The sequence below is a fragment of the Halichoerus grypus genome, chromosome 7 (assembly GCF_964656455.1).
Source record: "Halichoerus grypus chromosome 7, mHalGry1.hap1.1, whole genome shotgun sequence".
Lineage (NCBI taxonomy): Eukaryota > Metazoa > Chordata > Mammalia > Carnivora > Phocidae > Halichoerus > Halichoerus grypus.
Genome location: NC_135718.1, coordinates 146044733 through 146069966, shown reverse-complemented (window position 1 = coordinate 146069966; position 25234 = coordinate 146044733). Strand labels below are relative to the sequence as shown.

Genomic DNA, 25234 nt, shown 5'->3' with positions numbered 1-25234 from the left:
GGCGCCTGGGTGGCTCAGTGGGTTAAGTGGCTCAGTGGGTTAAGCAAATGCCTTTGGCCCAGGTCATGATCTTGGGGTCCAGGGATTGATCCCTGCATTGGAGCCCTGCATCCTTGGGCTCCCTGCTCAGCGGGGAGCCTGCTTCTTCCTCTCCCCCTGCCCCTCGCGCCCTGCTCCTGTGCGCGCTCTCTCCTCCTGCATGTTCTCTCTCTCTCTCTCTTTCTCTCTGTGAAATAAATAAATTAAATCTTTGGGGGAGAAAAAAGACTACTGGAAATAACAAGGGAAAGAACTCTAAAAAAAAAAAGTGCTTATCAGAAATCAGTTTTTTAAACTTGAATTGCGATCACTATGGGTAAAGATTCTTCTCTTTAATCTATAGCAACTGGAGGGAAAAAGGAGAAGGATTTTGCTCAGACAACAAACGCTTGTTTGAGTTTTATCCAAGAAGCTCTGCTGAAGCACCGGTGGCAGCAGGCTGCCGAATTCATGCACAGTTACTTCCAGATCTTGGAAGATTCGGATAGCCACAAGAGGCAGGCCGCGCCCGAGGTAAGTGGCAGGCGAGTCTGCTGGAGGCCATCACAGATAGAGGAGTGTTTCTGCCTGTGGAGCTCCACCCTAAAGAGCTTTTGCAGAATCTCAAAGTGATTTTCTAAAAGCTACTAAAAGTAGTTTTGGGTGGAGAGTTTGTATTGCGACGTTGTTTCTCGCACTTCTTTTTACTTATTAGGATTTTAAAGGAAACTCAAAATAGTTTGAACTCTTGGATTCCCCACTATTCCTTCCTTCCTTCCTGCCTTCCTTCCAATAATTCTTCCTTTTTTCTCCATGTCATTATTTTCCCCTCTCTATAGGATGTTTCCTATCCTACAAACATGTTATTTCTTCCATCTTAAAATCGTCTCTTGACCCCCACTTCCTCCACAGGTGTGTCCCAGTTTTCCACTTCCGCTTTCAGCAAAAGTCCTTGAAAGAGTGTGTATACTCGTTCTCTCTAAACCCTCTCCAGTTAAGCTCCCCCGACCGCCAGCATCACCATTTCTTCCAGATTACTTTGTCAAGGTCAACGGTGCCCAGTTCTCAGTGCTCGTATAACTTGCTCTGTCAGCAGAATTTGAGACAGTAGCTCACTGCCTCCTGTGTGATAAACTGTCTTCATCTGGCTTCTGGGACACTACAGTCTCTCGGTTTTCTCTCGCCTCACTGGCCTTCCGCAGCCTCCTTCTGTGAAAGCTCCTCTTCTCCCTGGCCTCTTGACTTGGCAGTTCCCCAGAACTCAGTCCTTAGTCCTCGTCTTTATCTGAACTCACTCCTGATGAGCCCATTCAGTTTCATGGCCTTAAATTTCGTCTCTATAATGGATGATTCCCATTTGTATATCTGTGGCCCTGACATCGCTTCTCATCCACGTTCCTGTATCCAGCTGTCTGTTCCACATCACCGCTCGGGTATCTAACAGCCCTCTTGCACTAACATATCTAAAATGGATCTTCTAGGGCGCCTGGGTGGCTCAGTCGGTAAGGGTCTGCCTTCGGCTCAGGTCACGATCCCAGGGTCCTGGGATCGAGTCCCTCATTGGGCTCCCTGCTCAGCGGGGAGCCTGCTTCTCCCTCTCTCTCTGCCTGCTTGTGATCTTTCTTGTGATCTTTCTCTCTCTGTCAAATAAGTAAATAAAATCTTAAAAAAAAAAAATAAAAAAATAATATGGATCTTCTGATCTTTACCATCAAACCTAATTGTCCTCATCTCAGGTGACGGTTATTTTTTTATTTTTTTATCTTTATTTTTATTTTATTTTATTTATTATTTTTAAAAATTTTTAAAAATTTTATTATGTTATGTTAATCACCATACATTACATCATTAGTTTTTGATGTAGCGTTCCATGATTCATTGTTTGCTTATAACACCCAGTGCTGAGCACCTGGGTGGCTCAGTCAGTTGGGAAGCTGCCTTTGGCTCAGGTCATGATCCTGGGGTCCTGGGATCAAGCCCCGCATCCGGCTCTCTGCTCAGCGGAGAGCCTGCTTGTCCCTCACCCTCTCCCTGCCACTCTGCCTACTTGTGCTCTCTCGCTTTCTCTATCAAATGAATAAATAAAATCTTTAAAAAAAAAAAAAATAGGGCGCCTGGGTGGCTCAGTCGCTAAGCATCTGCCTTCGGCTCAGGTCATGATCCCGGGGTGCTGGGATCGAGCCCTGCATCGGGGCCCTGCTTGGCGGGAAGTCTGCTTCTCCCTCTTCCACTCCCTCTGTTTGTGTTCCCTCTCTCACTGTGTCTCTCTCTGTCAAATAAGTAAATAAAATCTTAAAAAAAAAAAAAAAAATAACACCCAGTGCTCTTCAATACGTGCCCTCTTTAATACCCATCACCAGGCTAACCCATCCCCCACCCCCCTCCCCTCTAGAACCCTCAGTTTGTTTCTCAGAGTCCATAGTCTCTCATGGTTCGTCTCCCCCTATGATTTCCCCCCCTTCATTTTACTCTTCTTACTATCTTCTTTTTTTTTTTTAACATATAATTTATTATTTGTTTCAGAGGTACAGGTCTGTGATTCAACAGTCTTAAACAATTCACAGCACTCACCATAGCACATACCCTCCCCAATGTCTGTCACCCAGCCACCCCATCCCTCCCACCCCCCACCACTCCAGCAACCCTCAGTTTGTTTCCTGAGATTAAGAATTCCTCATATCAGTGAGATCATATGATAACATGTCTTTCTCTGATTGACTTATTTTGCTCAGCATAATACCCTACAGTTCCATCCATGTCATTGCAAATGGCAAGATTTCATTCTTTTTGATGGCTGCATAATATTCCATTTTGTATATATACCACATCTTCTTTATCCATTCATCTGTCGATGGACATCTTGGCTCTTTCCATAGTTTGGCTTTTGTGGACATTGCTGCTATAAACATCGGGGTGCATGTACCCCTTTGGATCCCTACATTTGTATCTTTGGGGTAAATACCCAGTAGTGCAATTGCGGGGTCGTATGGTAGCTCTATTTTCAACTTTTTGAGGAACCTCCATACTGTTTTCCAGAGTGGCTGCACCAGCTTGCATTCCCACCAACAGTGTAGGAGGGTTCTGCTTTCTCCACATCCCCGCCAACATCTGTCATTTCCTGACTTGTTAATTTTAGCCATTCTGACTGGTGTGAGGTGGTATCTCATTGCGGTTTTGATTTATATTTCCCTGATGCCGAGAGATGTTGAGCACTTTTTCATGTGTCTGTTGGCCATTTGGATGTCTTCTTTGGAAAAATGTCTGTTCATGTCTTCTGCCCATTTCTTGGTTGGATTATTTGTTCTTTGGGTGTTGAGTTTGTTAAGTTCTTTTTTTTTTTTTTTTTTTTAAGATTTTATTTATTTATTTGAGAGAGAGAGAATGAGAGAGACAGCACATGAGAGGGGGGAGGGTCAGAGGGAGAAGCAGACTCCCCGCCGAGCAGGGAGCCCGATGTGGGACTGGATCCAGGGACTCCAGGGTCATGACCTGAGCCAAAGGCAGTCGCTTAACCAACTGAGCCACCCAGGTGCCCTTGTTAAGTTCTTTATAGATTTTGGATACTAGCCCTTTATCTGGTATGTCATTTGCAAATATCTTCTCCCATTCTGTTGGTTGTCTTTTGGTTTTGTTGACTGTTTCCTTTGCTGTGTAAAAGCTTTTTATCTTGATGAAGTTCCAGTAGTTCATTTTTGCCCTTACTTCCCTTGCCTTTGGCGATGTTTCTAGGAAGAAGTTGCTGCGGCTGAGGTCGAAGAGGTTGCTGCCTGTGTTCTCCTTTAGGATTTTGATGGACTCCTGTCTCACATTTAGGTCTTTCAATCATTTTGAGTCTGTTTTTGTGTGTGGTGTAAGGAAATGGTCCAGTTTCATTCTTCTGCATGTGGCTGTCCAATTTTCCCAACACCATTTGTTGAAGAGACTGTCTTTTTTCCATTGGACATTCTTTCCTGCTTTGTCAAAGGTTAGTTGATCGTAGAGTTGAGGGTCCATTTCTGGGCTCTATTCTGTTCCATTGATCTATGTGTCTGTTTTTGTACCAGTACCATCCTGTCTTGATGATGACAGCTTTGTAATAGAGCTTGAAGTCTGGAATTGTGATGCCGCCAGCTTTGCTTTTCTTTTTCAACATTCCTCTGGCTATTCGAGGTCTTTTCTGGTTCCACACAAATTTTAGGATTATTTGTTCCATTTCTTTGAAAAAAGTGGATGGTATTTTGATGGGGATTGCATTGAATGTGTAGATTGCTCTAGGTAGCATTGACATCTTCACAATATTTGTTCTTCCAGTCCATGAGCATGGAACGTTTTTCCATTTCTTTGTGTCTTCCTCAATTTCTTTCGTGAGTATTTTATAGTTTCCTGAGTACAAATTGCCTCTTTGGTTAGATTTATTCCCAGGTATCTTATGGTTTTGGGTGCAATTGTAAATGGGATCAACTCCTTAATTTCTCTTTCTTGTGTCTTGTTGTTGGTGTATAGGAATGCCACTGATTTCTGTGCATTGATTTTATATCCTGCCACTTGACTGAATTCCTGTATGAGTTCTAGCAGTTTTGGGGTGAAGTCTTTTGGGTTTTCCACGTGAAGTATCATATCATCTGCAAACAGTGAGAGTTTGACTTCTTCTTTGCTGATTTGGATGCTTTTTATTTCTTTTTGTTGTCTGATTGCTGAGGCTAGGACTTCTAATACTATGTTGAATAGTAGTGGTGATAGTGGACATCCCTGCTGTGTTCCTGACCTTAGGGGGACAGCTCTCAGTTTTTCCCTATTGAGAATGATATTCACTGTGGGTTTTTCATAGATGGCTTTTATGATATTGAGGTACGTACCCTCTATCACTATACTCTGAAGGGTTTTAATCAAGGAAGGATGCTGTACTTTTTCAAATGCTTTTTGTGCATCTATTGAGAGGATCATATGGTTCTTGTTCTTTATTTTATTAATGTATCACATTGATTAATTTGCAGATGTTGAACCAACCTTGCAGCCCAGGGATAAAGCCCACTTGGTCGTGGTGAATAATCCTTTTAATGTACTGTTGGATCCTGTTGGCTAGTATTTTGGTGAGAATTTTTGCATCCATGTTCATCAGGGATATTGGTCTGTAATTCTCCTTTTTGATGGGGTCTTTGGTTTTGGGATCAAGGGAATGGTGGCCTCATAAAATGAGTTGGGAAGTTTTCTTTCCATTTCTGTTTTTTGGAGCAGTTTCAGAAGAATAGGTATTAATTCTTCTTTAAATGTTTGGTAGAATTCCTCTGGGAAGCCATCTGGCCCTGCGGTCTTCTTTGTTGGGAGATTTTTGATGACTGCTTCAATTTCCTTAGTGGTTATATGTCTGTTCAGGTTTTCTCTTTCTTCCTGGTTCAGTTTTGGTACTTGATACATCTCTAGGAATGCATCCATTTTTTCCAGATTATTGAATTTGCTGGCATATAGTTGCTCATAATATGTTCTTATAATTATTTGTATTTCTTTGGTGTTGGTTGATCGCTCCTCTTTCATTCATGATTTTATTTATTTGGATCATTTCTCTTTTCTTTTTAGTAAGTCTGGCCAGGGGTTTATCAATCTTATTAATTCTTTCAAAGAACCAGCTCCTAGTTTCGTTGATCTGTTCTACTGTTCTTTTGGTTTCTATTTCATTGATTTCTGCTCTGATCTTTATTATTTCTCTTCTCCTGCTGGGTTTAGGCTTTATTTGCTGTTTTTTCTCCAGCTCCTTTAGGTGTAGTATTTGAGACCTTTCTTGTTTCTTGAGAATGGCTTGTATTGCTATATACTTTCTTCTTAGCACAGCCTTTGCTGCATCCCAAAGATTTTGAACAGTTGGGTTTTCATTTTCATTGGTTTCCATGAATTTTTTGAATTCTTCTTTAATTCCCTGGTTGACCCATTCATTCTTTAGTAGGATGCTCTTTAGCCTCCATGTATTTGAGTTCTTTCCGACTTTCCTCTTGTGATTGAGTTCTAGTTTCAAAGCACTGTGGTCCGAAAATATGCAGGGAATGATCCCAGTCTTTTGGTACCGGTTGAGACCTGATTTGTGAGCTAGGATGTGATCTATTCTGGAGAATGTTCCATGGGCACTAGAGAAGAATGTGTATTCTGTTGCTTTGGGATGGAATGTTCTGAATATATCTGTGAAGTCCATTTAGTCCAGTGTGTCATTTAAAGTCTTTATTTCCTTATTGATCTTTTGCTTAGATGATCTGTCCATTTCAGTGAGGGGGGTGTTAAAGTCCCCCACTGTTACTGTATTGTTGTCTATATTTCTTTGATTTTGTTATTAATTGGCTTTTATAATTGGCTGCTCCCATGTTAGGGGCATAAATACTTACAATTGTTAGATCTTCTTGTTGGATAGACCCTTTAAGTAGGATATAGTGTCCTTCCTCATCTCTTATTACAGTCTTTGGTTTAAAATCTAATTTGTCTGATACAAGGATTGCCACCTCAGCTTTCTTTTGGTGTCCATTAGCATGGTAAATGGTTTTCCACCCCCTCACTTTCAGTCTGGGGTTGTCTTTGGGTCTAAAATGAGTCTCTTGCAGACAGCATATCGATGGGTCTTGTTTTTTAATCCAATCTGATAGCCTGTGTCTTTTGATTGGGGCATTTAGCCCATTTACATTCAGGGTAACTATTGAAAGATAGGAATTTAGTGCCATTGTATTGCCTGTAGGGTGACTGTTGCTGTATATTGTCTGTGTTCCTTTCTGGTCTATGTTACTTTTAGGCCCTCTCTTTGCTTAGAGGACCCCTTTCAATATTTCTTGTAGGGCTGGTTTCGTGTTTGCAAATTCCTTTAGTTTTTGTTTGTTCTGGAAGGTTTTTATCTCTCCTTCTATTTTCAGTGACAGAGTAGCTGGATATAGTGTTCTTGGCTGCATATTTTTCTCATTTAGTGCTCTGAATATATCCTGCCAATCCTTTCTGGCCTGCCAGGTCTCTGTGGATAGGTCTGTTGCCAATCTAATGTTTCTCCCGTTGTAGGTTACAGATCTCTTCTCCTGAGCTGCTTTCAGGATTTTCTCTTTGTCTCTGAGACTTGTAAGTTTTACTGTTAGATGTTGGGGTGTTGACCTATTTTTATTGATTTTGAGATGGGTTCTCTGTGCCTCCTGGATTTTGATGCCTGTTTCCTTCCCCAAATTAGGGAAGTTCTCTGCTATAATTTGCTCCAATATACCTTCTGCCCCTCTCTCTCTTTCTTCTTCTTCTGGGATCCCAATTATTCTAATATTGTTTCGTCTTATCGTATTGCTTATCTCTCGAATTCTGCCCTCATGATCCAGTAGTTGTTTATCTCTCTTTTTCTCAGCTTCTTTATTTTCCATCATTTGGTCTTCTATATCACTGATTCTCTCTTCTGCCTCATTTATCCTAGCAGTTAGAGCCTCCATTTTTGATTGCACCTCATTAATAGACTTTTTGATTTCGACTTGGTTAGATTTTAGTTCTTTTATTTCTCCAGAAAGGGTTTCTCTAATATCTTTCTCTAATATCTTTTTTCAAGCCCAGCTAGTATCTTTATAATCGAGGTGACGGTTATTTTATTATCTAATCCCTGGGGCCAGACTCTGAAGTTCTCTTTCTTTCATAACCCGTGTCATGAAAAATTCCTTTTGGCTCTACATTCGAAAATCAGTCTGAGGGGCGCCTGGCTGGTTTGGTCAGTTAAGCATCTGACTTCGGCTCACGTCATGATCCTGGGGATCTGGGATTGAGCCACACGTTGGGCTCCCTGCTTGGCTTGTCCCTTTCCCTCTGCCCCCCCCAACTCATGCACACACTCTCTCTCTCGCTTCTCTCTCAAATAAATCTTAAAAAAAAAAAAATTCAGTCTGAACACCTCTTACCACCTGCATTGCTGCATGTTGATCCAAGCCACTGTCCCCTCACTTAGATGACTGTTTGCCCTCCTGCACCCCTAGTCTCTTTTCAACATAGTGACCAGGGTGATCCTTTAAAAAAATAGTTTTAGGGTGCCTGGGTGGCTCAGTTGGTTAAGCGACTGCCTTCGGCTCAGGTCATGATCCTGGAGTCCCTGGATCGAGTCCCGCATCGGGCTCCCTGCTCGGCAGGGAGCCTGCTTCTCCCTCTGACCCTCCCCCTTCTCATGTGCTCTCTCTCTCATTCTCTCTGTCTCAAATAAATAAATAAAATCTTTAAAAAAAAAAAAAAAAAAAAAAAAAAATAGTTTTATAATTAACACACCGTACAGTTCACATATTTAAATTGTACAATTCAGTATTTTTGCACATATGCACAGAGATGTGCAGCCATTACCACAATCTAAATTTCAAACATTTTTGCTCCCCCGCCCCCAAAACAGCCTTGTGCCCACTTAAAGTCACTTGCTGTTCCACCCCTTCTCACCCCACTCCCCAGCCCCTGGCAACCACTAATCTACTTTCTATTACGGATATTCTATATAAGTGAATTTTATCATATATGGCCTTTGTGCATGACTTCTTTCCTCCACACATAATGTTTTCAAGTTTAGCCTTATTGCAGTATGTATTAGTACTTCATTCCTTTTTTTTTTAAATTTATTTCTGAGAGAGCGAGAGAGCACATGTGTGTGCAAGGGGGAGGGGCAAAGGGGGGAAGAAGAGAGACAAGCAGACTCCGTACTGAGCACAGAGCCCAATGCATGGCTCAACTTCATGACCCTGAGGTCATGACCTGAGCAGAAACCAGGGGTAGGAGGCTCAACTGACTGAGCCACCCAGGTGCCCGAGTACTTCATTCCTTTTTATTGCAAAGTAATATTTCATCACATTTTATGTATCACTACCTCAGTTGTTACACATTGGGTTGTTTGCCCTTTTTGGTTATTATGAATAATGCTGCTATGAACATTCATGTACGTGTTTTTGTTAGGGATGTTTGTTGAAATTTCTCTTGGGTATGTACCTAGGAGTGGAGGGCTGGGTCATATGGTAACTGTATTTAACCTCTTAAGGAACTACCAGATTGTTTTCCAAAGTGGCTGCACCCTATTACATTCCCACCAGCAATCTGTGAGGGTTCCGATTTTTCCACATCCTTGTCAACTTTTGTTATTGTCTGTCTTTCTGATTGTAGCTGTTCTAGTGGTTATGGAGTGGTATCTCATTGTGGTTTTGATTTGTATTTCCCCAGTGACTAAGGATGCAGCATGATCCTTTTAAAACACAAGTCAGATCACGTTACTTCTGTGCTGAAAGCTGTAATGACTTCCCATTTCACTCAGGGTAACAGCCAACGTCCTTATGATTGCCTGCAAGTTCTGTGTGGTCTGCTCACTCCCTTTCCCCATTTGACCTCTCTAACCTCATTTTCTATTACTCAGATACTTGTTTTGGTTTTTTCCTCCAACCTCACTAGCTCTTTGTTCTTGCTTGAATGGGCCATATGTACTTTTGCTTGATAGCCTTTGCCTTACTTGGAAAGATCTTTCTTCAGATATCACTGTGGTTATCCACTAAGTCTCATTTTCATTGAGGCCTACGGTGACTGTTTAAAATTGCAACTCCATACCACCCCCCTTCGCTTTCCAGCTGTCACTCCTGATCCCCTTTGCCTGGTCCATTCTTTTCCCATGATACTTGCAATTTAATTATTCTGTTTCTTGGTTATTGTCTGTCTCTCTATAATAGCATGTAAATTTCATGAGGGGAGGGATCTAGAACAGGGCCTGGCATATACTTTTATATTTGTTCAGTAAAATACAGTTTATCCATAAATAACTTCACATGAATAAGCATTGTACCATTTGATATTTAGTAGAGCCAAAAAAAAAAAATCTGAGTGAAGAATATTTAACTATTGGTTGAAAATTTAGTTTATGGACAAAGCTATGTGCATCTATAAAACACTGGACAAGTTATATGTTCTTTCTGTTCAAAATTTGTAAAATGAAGGATTTGAATCATTGGTTTTCAGACACTTGTCTGCCTCTTTTTTAGAGATTTTATTTATTTATTTGAGAGAGAGAAAGAGGGAGAGAGCACAAATGGGGGTCGGGGCAGAGGGAGAGGGAGAAGCAGACTCCCCACTGAGTGTGGAGTCCGACAGGGGGCTCCATCCTAGGACCCCGAGACCACGACCTGAGCCGAAGTCAGCCACTTAACCAACTGAGCCACCCAGGTGCCCCTGTCTGCCTCTTTTTGAATTAGCTAGGGCTTTTTGAAAATATAGATTCTTGGGACACCTTGGTGGCTCAGTTGGTTAAGCATCTGCCTTCGGCTCAGGTCATGATCCCAGGGTCTTGAGATGAGCTCTGCATCGGGCTCCCTGCTCAGCAGGGAGCCTGCTTCTCCCTCTGCCTCTGCCCCTCCCTCTGCTTGTGCTCTCTCATTTTCTCTCTCTCTGTCAAATAAATAAATAAAATCTTTAAAAAAATGAAATACTTTAAATTGGGGTGAGAGAAATAGGTTCAGTCCCATGAAAAAGAAAGGCTCCAAGTTCTGTCACCAAAGTTTTGGTGCTCTGGGGAGAAAATATATTAAAATTTGACTGTAGTTGAAAACAAATTTTAAGTTGGAGTTCTAAATACAGATTAAATATAGTTAAGAGTTATTGAGCTTGATGGATCTCAGGAAACATCTAGTCCATTGCTGTCATTTTGTGGATAATAAAGATTAGACAAGAACAGTGAAGAAGCCAGTGTTAATAGAAACCAAGTTTTCTGACTTTAATATATTTGCCTGTATACTAATTAAAAATTCTATCTTCAGTACGGATCTTAACTTCCTACCTTCTTTGTACTACAAACTTTAACATGGCACTAGTACAGCCATCTGGTATTTTCATTTAATGGATGGAAAAAACTTTATCGCATATGTTGTAATATTTAGTTTTACTGGGTGAAATGAGAAACACAAAATGTTGACAGTGGTGGTATCTAGGAAAATGAATTACAGGTTGTAAGAAAAAAAATAGCATTCTTAGAAATTTCTTAAGGCAAGGGTTTTACATTTTTTTTTTTTTTTAAAGATTTTATTTATTTATTTGACAGATAGAGACACAGCGAGAGAGGGAACACAAGCAGGGGGAGCGGGAGAGGGAGAAGCAGGCTTCCTGCTGAGCAGGGAGCCCGATGCGGGGCTCGATCCCAGGACCCTGGGATCATGACTTGAGCCGAAGGCAGATGCTTAACAACTGAGCCACCCAGGCGCCCCAGGGTTTTACATTTTTATTAGTAATTTCTGTTTTGACAGATTATTTGGAAGCTCGGAAGTGAAATTCTGTTTTATCATCCCAAAAGCAATGTGGAGACTTTCAATACCTTTGCTGACAGGATGAAAAATATTGGTGTCATGAATTACTTAAAGGTGAGAATGCAGGTTTTGTGAATTTACATTTGCAGTGTTCATTTTTTAAAGAAATTGTTTGTCTCAGTAATAAGGTAGGTAATAACGTAAAAGGTATGGAAAAGGGTGGGACACCTGGATAGATAAAAGAGGCTGAAAGGAAGTTGTGTTGTGAAAACCATTTGCTTCTCCATTTCCTGCTACCTCCCTTGTTCTCTGAGACAAAATACCCTCTCTTTGTATATCTCTGGCTGCCAAAACCAGTCCTCGAGTGATGGCCCTTGTGCTTCTTTATGATGATGGGCCAAATTCTAACATTTTTGCTTAAGTCATTTCAGTCATTTGCTTAAGTCATTCTCTAGGAATTGGTGCTTTTGGGGAAAAAGGAAAGAGCTAAAACAAATTGGGAATTTGAATATGTGAAAATGGGTTTTTTCCCCAGCCTTATTAAGATAATAATCAACATATAACATTGTGTGAGTTTAAGGCATACAGTGTGATGATTTGATCCATGTATATATTGTGAAATGTTTACCACATAAGGTTAGTTAACACATCCTTCACCTCACATAGTACCGCTTTGTTGTTGTTGCTATAGTGAGAACATTAAAGCTCTACTCTCATAGCAACTTTCAAGTATCCAATCCAGTGTTACTGATTATGGTTACCATCCTGTACATCGGATCCCTGGAACTTACTCATCTTCTCACTGAAAGTTTGTGCCCTTTGACCTACATCCCCATTTCCTCCACCCCTCAGCCACCATTCTACTCTCTCTGAGTTTGATGGTTTTAGATTCCACAGGTAAGTGGTGAGATCATACAATATTTGTCTTTCTCTGACTTATTTCACTTAACATAATGCCCTCAGAGTCCATCCGTATTAACCAAAATGGCAGGATTTCCTTATTTTTTTATTATTGAATAATCTTTCCATTGTACATATGTGTATATGTAGACATATATGACATTTTATGTATTCATCCATTAGATGGACACATAGCTGTTTCCAAGTCTTGGATATTGTGAATAATGCTGCAGTGAACGTGGGAGTATAGAAATCTCTAAGATAGTGACTTCATTTCCTTTGGATGTAGACCCAGGAGTGGAATTGCTGGGTCATATGTAGTTCTCCTTTTAGTTTTTTGCCATAGTGGCTGTATTTATATTCTCATCAACAGGGTACACGGTTCCATTTTCTCCACATCTTAGCCAGCATTTGTTATCTCTTGTTTTGATAATAGCCATTCTGATAAATGCGAGATGGTCGCTCATTCTGTTTTTGATTTGCATTTCTCTAATGGCTGGTGATGTGGAACACCTTTTTATGTACTTGTTGGCCAATTGTGTGTCTTTGGAGAAATGTCTATTCATGTCTTCTGACCATTTTTGTAATTGGATGTTTTAAAAAATACATATTTTTTAGTTTTATTTATTTAAGTAATCTCTACACCCAGCGTGGGCCTCAAACTCACAACCCTGAGATCAAGAGTTGCATGCTCCAATGACTGAGCCAGCCAGGTACTCCTGGGTTTTTTTGCTATGGAATTGTATGAGTTCTTTATTTATTTTGGATATTAATCCCATATCAGATATCTGACTTGCAAATATTTTCCCCCATTCCATAGACTACCTTTTCATTTTGTTGATTGTTTCTCTTGCTATACAGAAGCCTTTTAGGTTAATATCGTCCCATTTGTTGATTTTTGCTTTTGTTGCTTGTGCTTTTGGTGTCATATTAAAAAAATCATTGCCAAGACCAATGTCAAGGACCTTTTTCCTATGTTTTCTTCTTGGAGTTTTATGGTTTCATGTCTTAACATTTAAGTCTTTAATTCATTTTGGGTTAGTTTTTGTGAGTAATATAAGATAGAGGACCAATTTCATTATTTTGAGAATATCCAATTTTCCCAGCACCTTTTATTGAAGAGACTGTTTTTTCTCTCTTGAATATTCTTGGCTTCCTAGTCAAATGTTAAGTTGACCATAGATGTGTGGTTTTATTTCTGGGCTTTTGATTCTGTTCCATTGATCTATGTGTCTGTTTTTATGCCAGCACCATACTGCTTTAATTACTATAGCTTTATAATATAGTTTGAATCAGGAAGTGTGATGCCTCCAGTTTTGTTCTTTCTCAGGATGGCTTTGGCTATTTGGGGTCTTTTGTGGTTCCATACAAATTTTAGGATTGTTTTTTTCTGTTTTTGTGAAAAATGCCACTGGAATGTTGACAGGATTACATTGACTTTATAGATGGCTTTGGGTAGTATGGACATTTTAGCAATATTAACTCTCTAATCCATTCGTAAAAATGTATTAATATTCCTAATGTGTAGGTGGAACTTCCTCTCCAGGTGTTTTATTTATTTATTTATTTGTTTATTTGTTTGTTTGATAGAGAGAGAGAGAGAGAGACAGCGAGAGAGGGAACACAAGCAGGGGGAGTGGGAGAGGAAGAAGCAGGCTTCCCACTGAGCAGGGAGCCCGATGTAGGGCTCGATCCCAGGACCCTGGGACCATGACCTGAGCCGAAGGCAGATGCTTAACGACTAAGCCACCCAGGCGCCCCTCTCCAGGTGTTTTTTTATTAAAGTCTCATCCAAAAACATTGAGATGTTTCCAGAATGTTAGGTATCTCCCTCTCTGTGGTATATATTTGACTGAAAGAGGAGTTTTTCAATAAGTTTTTAAATGCTTTGCTTTTTAATTTTTTTTCAATATCTCTAAATAAAGTTATTGAAACACAGCCACACCCATTCATTTCATTGTCACAGCTGCTGCTTTCAGCGTAACAGATGACAGAGTTGAGTAGTTGTGACAGAGACCATATGGCCTGCAAAACTAAAATATTTACTCTGTGGTTCTTTTTTTGTTTTGTTTTTAAAGATTTTATTTATTTATTTGACAGATAGAGACACAGCGAGAGAGGGAACACAAGCAGGGGGAGTGGGAGAGGGAGAAGCAGGCTTCCCACAGAGCAGGGAGCCCGATGTAGGGCTCGATCCCAGGACCCTGGGATCATGACCTGAGCTGAAGGCAGACGCTTAACGACTGAGCCACCCAGGCGCCCCTGTTTTGATTTTTCCTTTTTTCTAATTTTTTTGTCGTGGTAAAAAATATATATAACATAAAATACGTTATTTTAACCAGTGTAAGTGTACAATTCAGTGGCATTAATAACATTCACAGTGTTGTGCAACCATCACCAGCATTTCCAAAACTTTTTCATCATCCCAAATTTAAGCTCTTTACCCATTAAGCAATTACTCCCCATTCCATCTTCCCAGCCCCTGGTAACCTAATCTATTCTCTGTTCTATGAATTTACCTATTCTAGATATTTTATGTAGGTGGAGTCCCATGGTATTAAGATCCATTGTGTCTAGCTTATTTCACTTATAATGTTTTCAAGATACATTTATATCGTGGCATGTATTAGAACTTTTTATGGCTTTTTATGACTCATTAGTATTCTGTGGTATGTACCTATCACATTTTGTTTACGCATCTGTTGTTGGGTTGTTTCCACCTTTTGGCTGTTTTGAATAATGCCACAGTGAACATTGGTCTACAAGTATCTGTTTGAGTCCCTGTTTTGAATTCCTTTCAGTATATACCTAGGAGTAGAATTGTTGGGTAATGTTTTATACATATAAAATGATAAAAATGTATATATAAGTAAATATAAAATGTACAAAGATAACTCTACGTTTAACTTTGCATTCTTTTACATTCTCACTGCTTTCTTATTTTGAAAAAAAAAAGATTTGCCCCAGTTTAGGATTCTTATTAGAAAAAATTTTCTCAGTTTCTATTTATGTGCCAGGTGCTCTCTTAGGATCTTATTCTCTGGTAGCCCAGGTCTACTATGAGTGAAATTTAAATGGAAGCAGCTTATGGTTCTGCGTAAGGAAGAACTTTCCAACTGAACAGTTGGAAAAAGGAGTGTCCTGTCTCAGTGTGTGCTCCCTTCTCTTCTTTCAAGAAGAAACTGGGTAGCCATTTGATTGGGGAGGGAAGGTCGAATTTTAACTAAATTATTGTTTGGGTTCTTTTAAGCCCATTGAATCTATTCAGCTGAAGTGAAGAAACCTGAAAGAAATCTTATTTCACACTCCAGAGTCTGAGGGTAATAATTAAGATAGGCAGTAAAACATTTCTTGTTGATAATTAAAAACCACTTACTGCTATTTTCCAGATAATGTGCTAGACATAGACCTTGCCATAGAGGGAGACAGGAACATACATTATTACGGGTACCAGAGTAGAAACGCCAGATACAGTGAGAAGGCAAAGGAGGGGAATGGTCAGCTCTCTGGAATCGGAGAGTGTTGGGAGTAAATGAGTAGGGGAGTCAGGGAAAGAAGTGATGCTTCAGATGAGTCTGCAAAAGCGAGTGGGTGTTCACTGGGCGTATTAGGGGAAAGGGTGGACAGGAATGGCAGGGTTGATGAGAGTTTGATAGCCCTGTATCCAGTGCTTTTCATCTAAAAGTTACTTGGGTAGAAGCCAGGGGAAGTCGGCCGGGCCCTCTGTGCCATCCCCAAGGAACTTAGATTTTATTCTGTAGACAGTGGGACCCATTGAGGGGTTTTACACAAATGAGATATCTTTGGCAGCCACATGGAAGGTGGACTGTAGTGGGGGTAGGACTGGAGAGACCAGTTGAAAAATTGTTGTGATAGTTTGTGATGAAGGCCTTGAACTCTGACTCTACTCACATGATTAACTGTACTTCCCATTATTCCCCTCCTTAGTCCTCCCTACTTGGGATGCTCATTCTTTGTGTATTTTTTCTTACGGCTTCTGTATCAGGCATTCACTTTTCCATCTGAACCAATGCCATTCTTTAGTACTCCTTCTTAAGATGTTTTCTCTGGGCTTATATGACATGTATAAAATAATACACTGATCACCTGCTCTGGGCCAAAGTAGGCACTAGGTGGTATGCAAATATTATCTCATTTAATCCTCATAACAGCCTTCTGAGGGGTTAATAATTGTTCCATATAGCCCATAAGACTCACAAAGGGCAAGTAACATACTCAGCTTTCTGTAGCTTTAGGTAGCATCTGAACCAGGACTATCTGTCTTGAAAGCCCATTTGTTGCATTGAGTTTATATAATTTAGCTCATTTACATAATGCTAATTATTTCATGTATCTTTCCTTTGCTAAATTGACATTTTTGATGACAGAGACAATGTTGTTACATCATCTGTGCCCTACTAAGGTCTTAGCCCAGCGTATATATTCACTGAGTTTTTGGATTAATGGATATCTAATGACCTATTTGTCTGGGCTTTTTCTTATTGTTGCAGATCTCCTTACAACATGCATTATACCTTCTGCATCATGGAATGCTTGAAGATGCAAACAGAAATCTCAGTCATGCAGAGACATGGAGATATGGTGAAAAATCCTCTTCCCAGGAAGTGTTAATCAACCTTATTCAGGCCTATAAAGGGCTTTTGCAGTATTATACTTGGTCTAAAAAGAAGATGGAATTGTCTGCGCTTGGTGAGTGAGGAGGACTGTACTTGTGTCGATGAGACTGAATCACAGGGACGGTCAAGATCTTTTTTTTAACTTAAATTCAATTAATTAACATATAGTATATCATCCAGTTACCCCATCCCCTCACCGCCATCCCCTCCAGCAACCCTCAGTTTGTTTCCTATGATTAAGAGTCTCTTTTGGTTTGTCTCCCTCTGTGATTTCATCTTGTTTTATTTTTCCCTTCCTTCCCCTATTATCCTCTGTTTTGTTTCTTAAATTCCATATGACTGAGATCGTATGATAATTGTCTTTCTCTGATTGACTTATTTCGCTTAGCATAATATCCTCTAGTTCTATCCACGTCATTGCAAATGGTGAGATTTCATTTTTTTGTTGGCTGAGTAATATTCCATTGTATATATAGACCACATCTTCTTTTTTTTTTTTTTTTAAAGATTTTATTTTTCAACAGAGAGACAGCTAGAGAGGGAACACAAGCAGGGGGAGTGGGAGAGGGAGAAGCAGGCTTCCCGCTGAGCAGGGAGCCCGATGTGGGACTCGATCCCAGGACCCTGGGATCATGACCTGAGCCGAAGGCAGACGCTTAACGACTGAGCCACCCAGGCGCCCTAGACCACATCTTCTTTATCCATTCATCTGTCGATGGACATCTGGGCTCTTTCCACAGTTTGGTTATTGTGGACATTGCTGCTATAAACATTGGGGAGCAGGTGCCCCTTCGGATCCCTACATTTGTATCTTTGGGGTAAATACCCAGTAGTGCAATTGCTGGGTCATAGGGTAGCTCTATTTTCAACTTCTTGAGGAACCTCCATACTGTTTTCCAGAGTGGCTGCACCAGCTTGCATTCCCACCAACAGTGTAGGAGGGTTCCCCTTTCTCCGCATCCCCGCCAACATCTGTCATTTCCTGACTTGTTAATTTTAGCCATTCTGACTGGTGTGAGGTGGTATCTCATTGAGGTTTTGATTTGGATTTCCCTGATGCCGAGCGATGTTGAGCACTTTTTCATGTGTCTTTTGGCCATCTGGATGTCTTCTTTGGAAAAATGTCTGTTCATGTCTTCTGCCCATTTCTTGATTGGATTATTTGTTCTTTGGGTGTTGAGTTTGATAAATTCTTTATAGATTTTGGATACTAGCCCTTTGCTGTGCAAAAGCTTTTTATCTGATGAAGGCCCAATAGTTCATTTTTGCCCTTGCTTCCCTTGCCTTTGGAGACATGTCTGGCAAGAAGTTGCTGCGGCCGAGGTCACAGAGGTTGCTGGCTGTGTTCTCCTCCAAGATTTTGATGGACTCCTGTCTCACATTTAGGTCTTTCATCCATTTGGAGTCTATTTTTGTGCGTGGTGTAAGGAAATGGTCTAGTTTCATTCTTCTGCATGTGGCTATCCAATTTTCCCAACACCATTTGTTGAAGAGACTGTCTTTTTTCCATTGGACATTCTTCCTGCTTTGTCAAAGATTAGTTGACCGTAGAGTTGAGCGTCCATTTCTGGGCTCTCTATTCTGTTCCATTGATCTATGTGTCTGTTTTTGTGCCAGTACCGTACTGTCTTGATGATGACAGCTTTGTAATAGAGCTTGAAGTCTGGAATTGTGATGCCGCCAGCTTTGCCTTCTTTTTCAACATTCCTCTGGCTATTCGGGGTCTTTTCTGGTTCCATACAAATTTTAGGATTATTTGTTCCCTTTCTTTGAAAAAAGTGGATGGTATTTTGATGGGGATTGCATTGAATGTGTAGATTGCTCTAGGTAGCATTGACATCTTCACAATATTTGTTCTTCCAATCCATGAGCATGGAACGTTTTTCCATTTCTTTGTGTCTTCCTCAACTTCTTTCATGAATGTTCTATAGTTTTCAGAGTATAGATCCTTTGCCTCTTTGGTTAGGTTTATTCCTAAGTATTTTACAGTTTTTGGTGCAATTGTAAATGGGATCAACTCCTTAATTTTGCTTTCATCTGTCTCATTGTTCGTGTATAGAAATGCAACTGATTTCTATGCATTGATTTTATATCCTGCCACTTGCCTGAATTCCTGTATGAGTTCTCGCAATTTGGGGTGGAGTCTTTTGGGTTTTCCACATAGACTGTCATGTCATCTGCCAAGAGTGAGAGTTTGACTTCTTTGCTGATTCAGATGCCTTTTATTTCCTTTTGTTGTCTGATTGCTGAGGCTAGGACTTCTAGTACTATGTTGAACAACAGTGGTAATAGTGGGCAAGAGACACTCTGAATCTTAAGGAGTAACCTCATTCCCCTACTTCCAAGTCCGGTTCTTCCTAGATACTTCAAAGAGCAGACATTTCTATTGATGTAAACTTTTTGATCATCTTTTGTAATATTTCTGTTTTTATCAAACTTTTCAGACATAAATTAGATGATTCGTAAATTAAGTCCATGACCATCTTAGATTTATTGCTTTTTAAAATATTTTTAAGAAGGGTTACAAATTTTTTTCAGTGGACATTATTGCCTATAATAAGTATTTCTTCCTGTGTGTTTAGAATGGAGTTTAGTTTGTTTTCTAATTTTTTTAAGACGTTTATTTATTTATTTTTAAGTAATCTCTACACTCAATGTGGGGCTTGAACCCACGACCCTGAGATCAAGAGTTGCATGCTCTTCTGACTGAGCCAGCCAGGCGCCCCTGTTTTATAATATTATTCATCAGAATAATATGTTTAGAGAATAGGGCAAGGTAAAATTGTTTTATTTCTGTACAAAGATCAGAACAGATAGTCTTCTTGATTGACCACACCAGGAATTGGCTGTGTGTCCTTACTTCCCAATTCCCTCTCTTACTTCCAGTGGTGGTGGTATCCTCTCCTCCCCACAGATTCTTGTTTGATTCTCTGCATCTTCCTTACCTTGTATAGTTTTTCTCCATAGCTTCTCTAGGATTAACCCTTTTAATTTTCTCATCCCCCATCCAAATCTCAGTCCCTGCATATATTGGCTCATAAGTATAAGCAGTGATTCCTTATTATCCTGATGTGGGAAGTAGTATTTCCTTTGTCTCATGGGCATGGAGGTTCACTAATCCTAAAATTCCTTTCCCTCTTTCTGAGTAGGATCTCTCCCAGGACACTTCAGAAATACTGTCTTCATCATGATAAGCTTGCCCCCCCCCATCTAGAATGCCATCTGCCCTGCAAGACTCATTAGACGGGTCATTCCCATGCCACAACCCTTATATGTTAGCTGCATGTTCAGCCTATATCGTTCAGCTCTTTATCACTTGCTTTTCAATTGTCCTAAGTTTTTTCATGTCCATTTTATGTTGTATCTCTTCTTCTAGACAATTGGTCTTCTGAGGTCACATACCTCTCTTATGTCTTTTGTTAGTCTTGCCATAGTGCCTGGTATAATATTTCTTTTAAAAAAGGCTTGTTGACGGACGCCTGGGTGGCTCAGTCGGTTAAGCATCTGCCTTCAGCTCAGGTCATGATCCCAGAGTGCTGGGATTGAGTCCTGCATTGGGCTCCTTGCTCAGCAGGGAGTCTGCTTCTCCCTCTGCCTGCCACTCCCCCTACTTGTGCTCTCTCTCTCTCTGACAAATAAATAAAATCTTTAAAAAAATAAATAAAAATAAATTAAAAAGGTTTGTTGATATTGATTAAATGAGTTTTAAAGTCAATATTTACCTTTTTCTTACACCTGATTGGGTAGAACTCAAGCAAACATTGATGATTAAAGCAGTTGGAACCTGGCGTTTACACTGGGTAGATGATTCAGTACCTTTCTGCAGCTGACATTCTGTTCTGCAGCAAGAAGAGATAAAGATGGGGTAATATGTGGAGCTCTTTAGATGATCTTTAACCTTGAATGTCTGTTTAATAAGAAAAAAAAGGTTAGAACTAGTTCTGATAACCAAACTCATGAGAACATAACACGTGCATTGTATGCTCAGTGTTGGCTTGGGATTTGTCTCAGTTGCTGTGGCCTGTCCTGGTTGGGTTTGATGTACTTGCTGAGTGGAAACCCCCTTCCATGGCAGATTCACACTCAATTTATTCTGACTCAGGTTTGCTTTTTTTTCTTTTAAAATTTCTTTCTATATAGTTTCTTACCTACTTTCCCTTTATCACCTCATTTCCAAGTCCATATTGATATTTATTTAGCTGGTCCTCTGGAAAGAGAATACCAGTGCCTTTTGGGGTGAGGGGAGAGCTGGGTTTTTTTGCCCCAAAAGTGGTCAAAAACAAAAAGTATTTTGTTTCTATTAGCTGTCTTTTTTGAAGGACTGACTTTCTTTTTAGACCTTTAAGATTGTGAAATACAACATGCAGAAAAAGTGTGTAAAACAAATGTGTGATAAAATCAATAATTTAAAACAAATATCCATGTAGCTACCACCTAGATTCATTCTTAAAGTTCCCCATGTGTGCACTTCCTCCCATTCTGTCTTGTGTGGGGGGTGGGGGGCACGGAGAGTTTGTGAAGAATTAGTATTATTCTTTAAATTTTTAATATTTAATAATAATAAATAATTTAAATATAAATTATTCTTTAAAATTCTTTGTTAGAATTTACTGTCAAAGCCATCAGGGCCTGAACTTTTCTTGTGGATAGTTTGTTGATTGCTATTACTATTAGCAAAGTCCTCAATACTGAATGACTTTTAAGAATCTTTTATCTTTGGACAGATGAAGATGATTATGCTTACAACACAGCATCCCAGAATATGCTCAACCACAGCTGGAAGACATCTGTAAACCTTTGTGCATTGATTCAGACTCCTGGAGTTTGGGACCCTTTTGTGAAGAGTTATGTAGAGGCAAGTAGCCTTCTCATAAAGTTTTATTAGTTCCATTTTGTTATAAGCCTTATCTTTATTGATCAGAAGGCAACTAAATGGAGAAAATTGTTTTAAAAAAAGAGGGGTGCCTGGCTGGCTCAGTCAGTGGAGCATGCAACTCTTGATCTCCGGGTTGTGAGTTTGAGCCCCGCGTTGGGTATAGAGATTACTTAAGATAAAATCTTAAAATAAATAAATACAATTTTTTTTAAAAATTGAAAAGAGAGAATATGTCTTTTTGGTCTGAGTAATTTTTATTTTACTAATACACTGTAAATGTTACTGTTTTTTTTTCTTCACCACTGGATAACGTGTCATGGTCAAATATTTATAAAATAAATATCAATATAGTTTGTAAATGTTAATTCTATATTATTCTTACTGATCTTAGAAGAAAAGAAGAGAGATATCTTACAATTTGGTGGGGATAGAGAAGACCAGGGGACAAAAATCTGAAAGTGGGTCACAGTACGTGGGATGAAGACTAATGGCATTTAGGAAGTTCATTAGGGTGCCGTGCCAGCTCATCTCAGATCAGTGTGAAAGGACAGGGAGCCTTGGCATGGGCACTAGGAATAAATCTTCAAAATAATTAGCTTTTTGAAAGTTTCCTGGATGCTAACATGATCATTATGTTGTCAAAAGATAATCTCTGAAACCACATGCCAGTGAATCTGGGAATTCCCACGTATGGGTGGGAATGAAAGGAAAGGAATTCTGGTTCCCATGTACCCCTTTTGTGGCTGAAGTTGTGTCGGGCACTGAGGTTAGTTGCTTCATATGGTCTCTTTCCTTTGTTAGTATGCCCTTCTTGAGGACTTCGTTTCTTATAGGAATAGCTCCTAGTTTGAAGGTGCTGCATTTTTCAGTAACAAATATGTGATAAGGAAGAAATGGGAACCCACATAGGCCTTTGTTGTAAGTGATCTGTGTTCCATAGAGTTGTGACATATGCTGGTGAAAGCGAAAACTGGCATTACAGTAAGTGCTATTTGTCATTTTAATGAATTTTTGTACCCATCAACAGAGTTAAGTTGTGCATTATCTTTCATACAGCTATCCTACAGAATTTAGCTAAGACATTATGACTTATTTTATATAGATGTTGGAATTCTATGGGGATCAAGATGGAGCCCGAGAGGTACTCACCAATTATGCCTATGATGAAAAGTTCCCATCAAATCCAAATGCTCATATTTACTTATACAACTTTCTAAAGAGAGAGAAGGCACCGAGAGAGAAACTGATAAGTGTGCTTAAGGTATAAAATGTTTACTTCAATGCTTGAACCAGGTTGGGGATCTACTTTAAAACATTCTTAGGGGCGTCTGGCCAGCTCAGTTGGTGGAGCATGCAACTCTTGATCTCAGGGTCATGAGTTCAAGCCCTGTATTGGGTGTAGAGATTACTAAAAAAAAAAAAAAAGTAAATTTTGAAACATCCTTAGGTCATCCATTCCAACTTCAAATTCTAGCAGTCATAGCAAATGACTGTGTGTGCCCTGAGGTGGACATACAAGGTTGCAGGCTCTGGGTGACCCTCCACTGCCATTCCCCCACCACCTTGCCCAAGTTAGGCTGAGGGCAGAGGATCAGTATTTTGGAAATCCCACCCTGTGGGAAAGTTCTGCTTTGATATTTTTTGAAAATCAGCTTTATTGAAATTTAATTTACATATAGTAAAACACTTATTTTAAGTATACACTTGAATGCATTAAAATTTTTTTTTTTAGATATTTATTTATTTAGAGAGGTGGGGGTGGGGAGAGAGAGGATCTCTCCCTGTGTGGAGCCTGATGCGGGGCTCGATCTCACGACCCTGAGATCATGACTGAGCCGAAATCAGGAGTCAGACGCTTAGCTGACCAGGGCCCCAAGAAAAATTCTTATCTATTAATCTTCTTTTAAAAAGTACATTCGCTGGGGCACCTGGCTGGCTCAGTTGGTGGAGTGTGCGACTCTTGATCTTGGAGTTGTGAGTTCGAGCCCCACATTGGGTGTAGAGATTTCTTAAAAGTAAAATCTTAAAAAAAAAAGTCCATTAACTCTAATCTATACTTAGGTGTTTATCAAAATTGACACTATCAAAACTTGATATGTGGAAACTGTACATTTTAAAGTTTTCAACAGGCTTTATTTCAATGCAAAGTATTTTTAAAGTTGGTATTTTATTCAAGATTTCTTTTTATCCATTTGTACAACAAAATATTAAGGATAGTTATATCAAAAGCAAGTTGGTGACTTCACTTAGATTGTCAATCACTAATGGTATTTTTGAAAATACTTTAAAAAATGTAACAGGGGCCCCTGGCTGACTCAGTCGGTAGAGCATGCAACTGTTGACTTCAGGGTTGTGTGTTCAAGCCCCATGTTGGTGTAGAGATGAATTAAAAATAAAATCTTAAAAAAAAGTAACAGAAAATAACTATGTTGAACACTTAATTATGTTCAAGACAAAATGGATTTAGGGAAATTCTGTTTTCCTGTTGAAAAATGCAATGTTTGAAATTAAGAACTCAATAGATGGGTTTGATAGCTGATTGAACATAGCAGAAGAAGGTTAATGAACTGTATAGAAAATAGGCTAAAGCACAGAAAGCAGAAAGGATGAAAGGGTATACAGAGGACTCGGTTAAGGTCCGACATACTTGTGATTGGAATTCCAGGGAGAGGAGAGAGAACAGGGCAAAAGCAGGTAAACAAACAAAACTAGTATTTGAAGAGTTAATGGCTAAGAATTCTCCAAAACGAACTAAAGACTACTACGGTTCTGATAACGTTCTAACTTTTGATCTGGGTGCTGAATATATGAGTGCATATAACTTTGTAAGAATGTGTTGAACGGCACACTCATGATTTGTATACATTTCTATTACATGTATTTCAATAAAAAGTTTTTAAAAACCTAAGTGAATTGAGCCATTTGCAGAATTCCCTAAATCATAAGACAAATGTGATTTCATAGGAACCAAGTTTTAAAAATACTCTGATATTGGTATATTGATTGTGATTGATCTCCACTTAAAAAAACTATTAAAACTACTAAGAGTAATTAATAAAATTTACTTTTCATTTTGTAGGAAATAATTTCAGTGTAAGGTCAAAAGGACCCCAGCGAGCAGACAGAATAAATTGATTTCTAATGTGAAGTATATTGAAATGAAAAATATAATTTTACTTTAAATCCTATGTTTTACATATTCATAAAAATAGTCTTTCTTATTCTTAAATGAGTAAGAAGGAATTAAAAACCTTTAATTTCTCCCTAGTGTGTAAAATGGTAAAATGGTAAAAATATTTTCTTGAGTACTCTTACTGTACTGTGTCCCTGAACACAATCTTCCAAAATAGCCACCCCTGCCCTTTTGGGCTTTTTGATTTATATAAATATTTGTGATCAGTAAATATTTATTGTCTTTTTTTGTGTGTGATTTTGATGCTTTTTTTTTTCCTGGCTTCTGAAAAGAAATTAAGTTTTTAAGTGTGGTAAACAATATAAAAATATATAAGGAGTAAATAAAAAGTTCTTATCTATTTCTCCTCCCCTCCCCCCTATCTTGTTATTAACAGGGATTTTTTTTTAAAGAT

At 39.3% G+C, this 25234-nt stretch overlaps 1 protein-coding gene across 3 annotated transcripts in view; it reads left to right on the top strand.

The window, feature by feature from the left end:
- Positions 1–25234, top strand: part of TAF1A (TATA-box binding protein associated factor, RNA polymerase I subunit A) — a 37233-nt gene that overhangs the window by 5077 nt on the left and 6922 nt on the right. For all 3 annotated transcript variants that reach the window (XM_036097622.2, XM_078078390.1, XM_036097621.2), the window contains 5 exons: positions 383–552; positions 11235–11348; positions 16646–16844; positions 21496–21626; positions 22750–22908. In XM_036097622.2, the coding sequence (XP_035953515.2) occupies positions 383–552; positions 11235–11348; positions 16646–16844; positions 21496–21626; positions 22750–22908 (773 nt within the window). The remainder of the gene's footprint in view (positions 1–382; positions 553–11234; positions 11349–16645; positions 16845–21495; positions 21627–22749; positions 22909–25234) is intronic.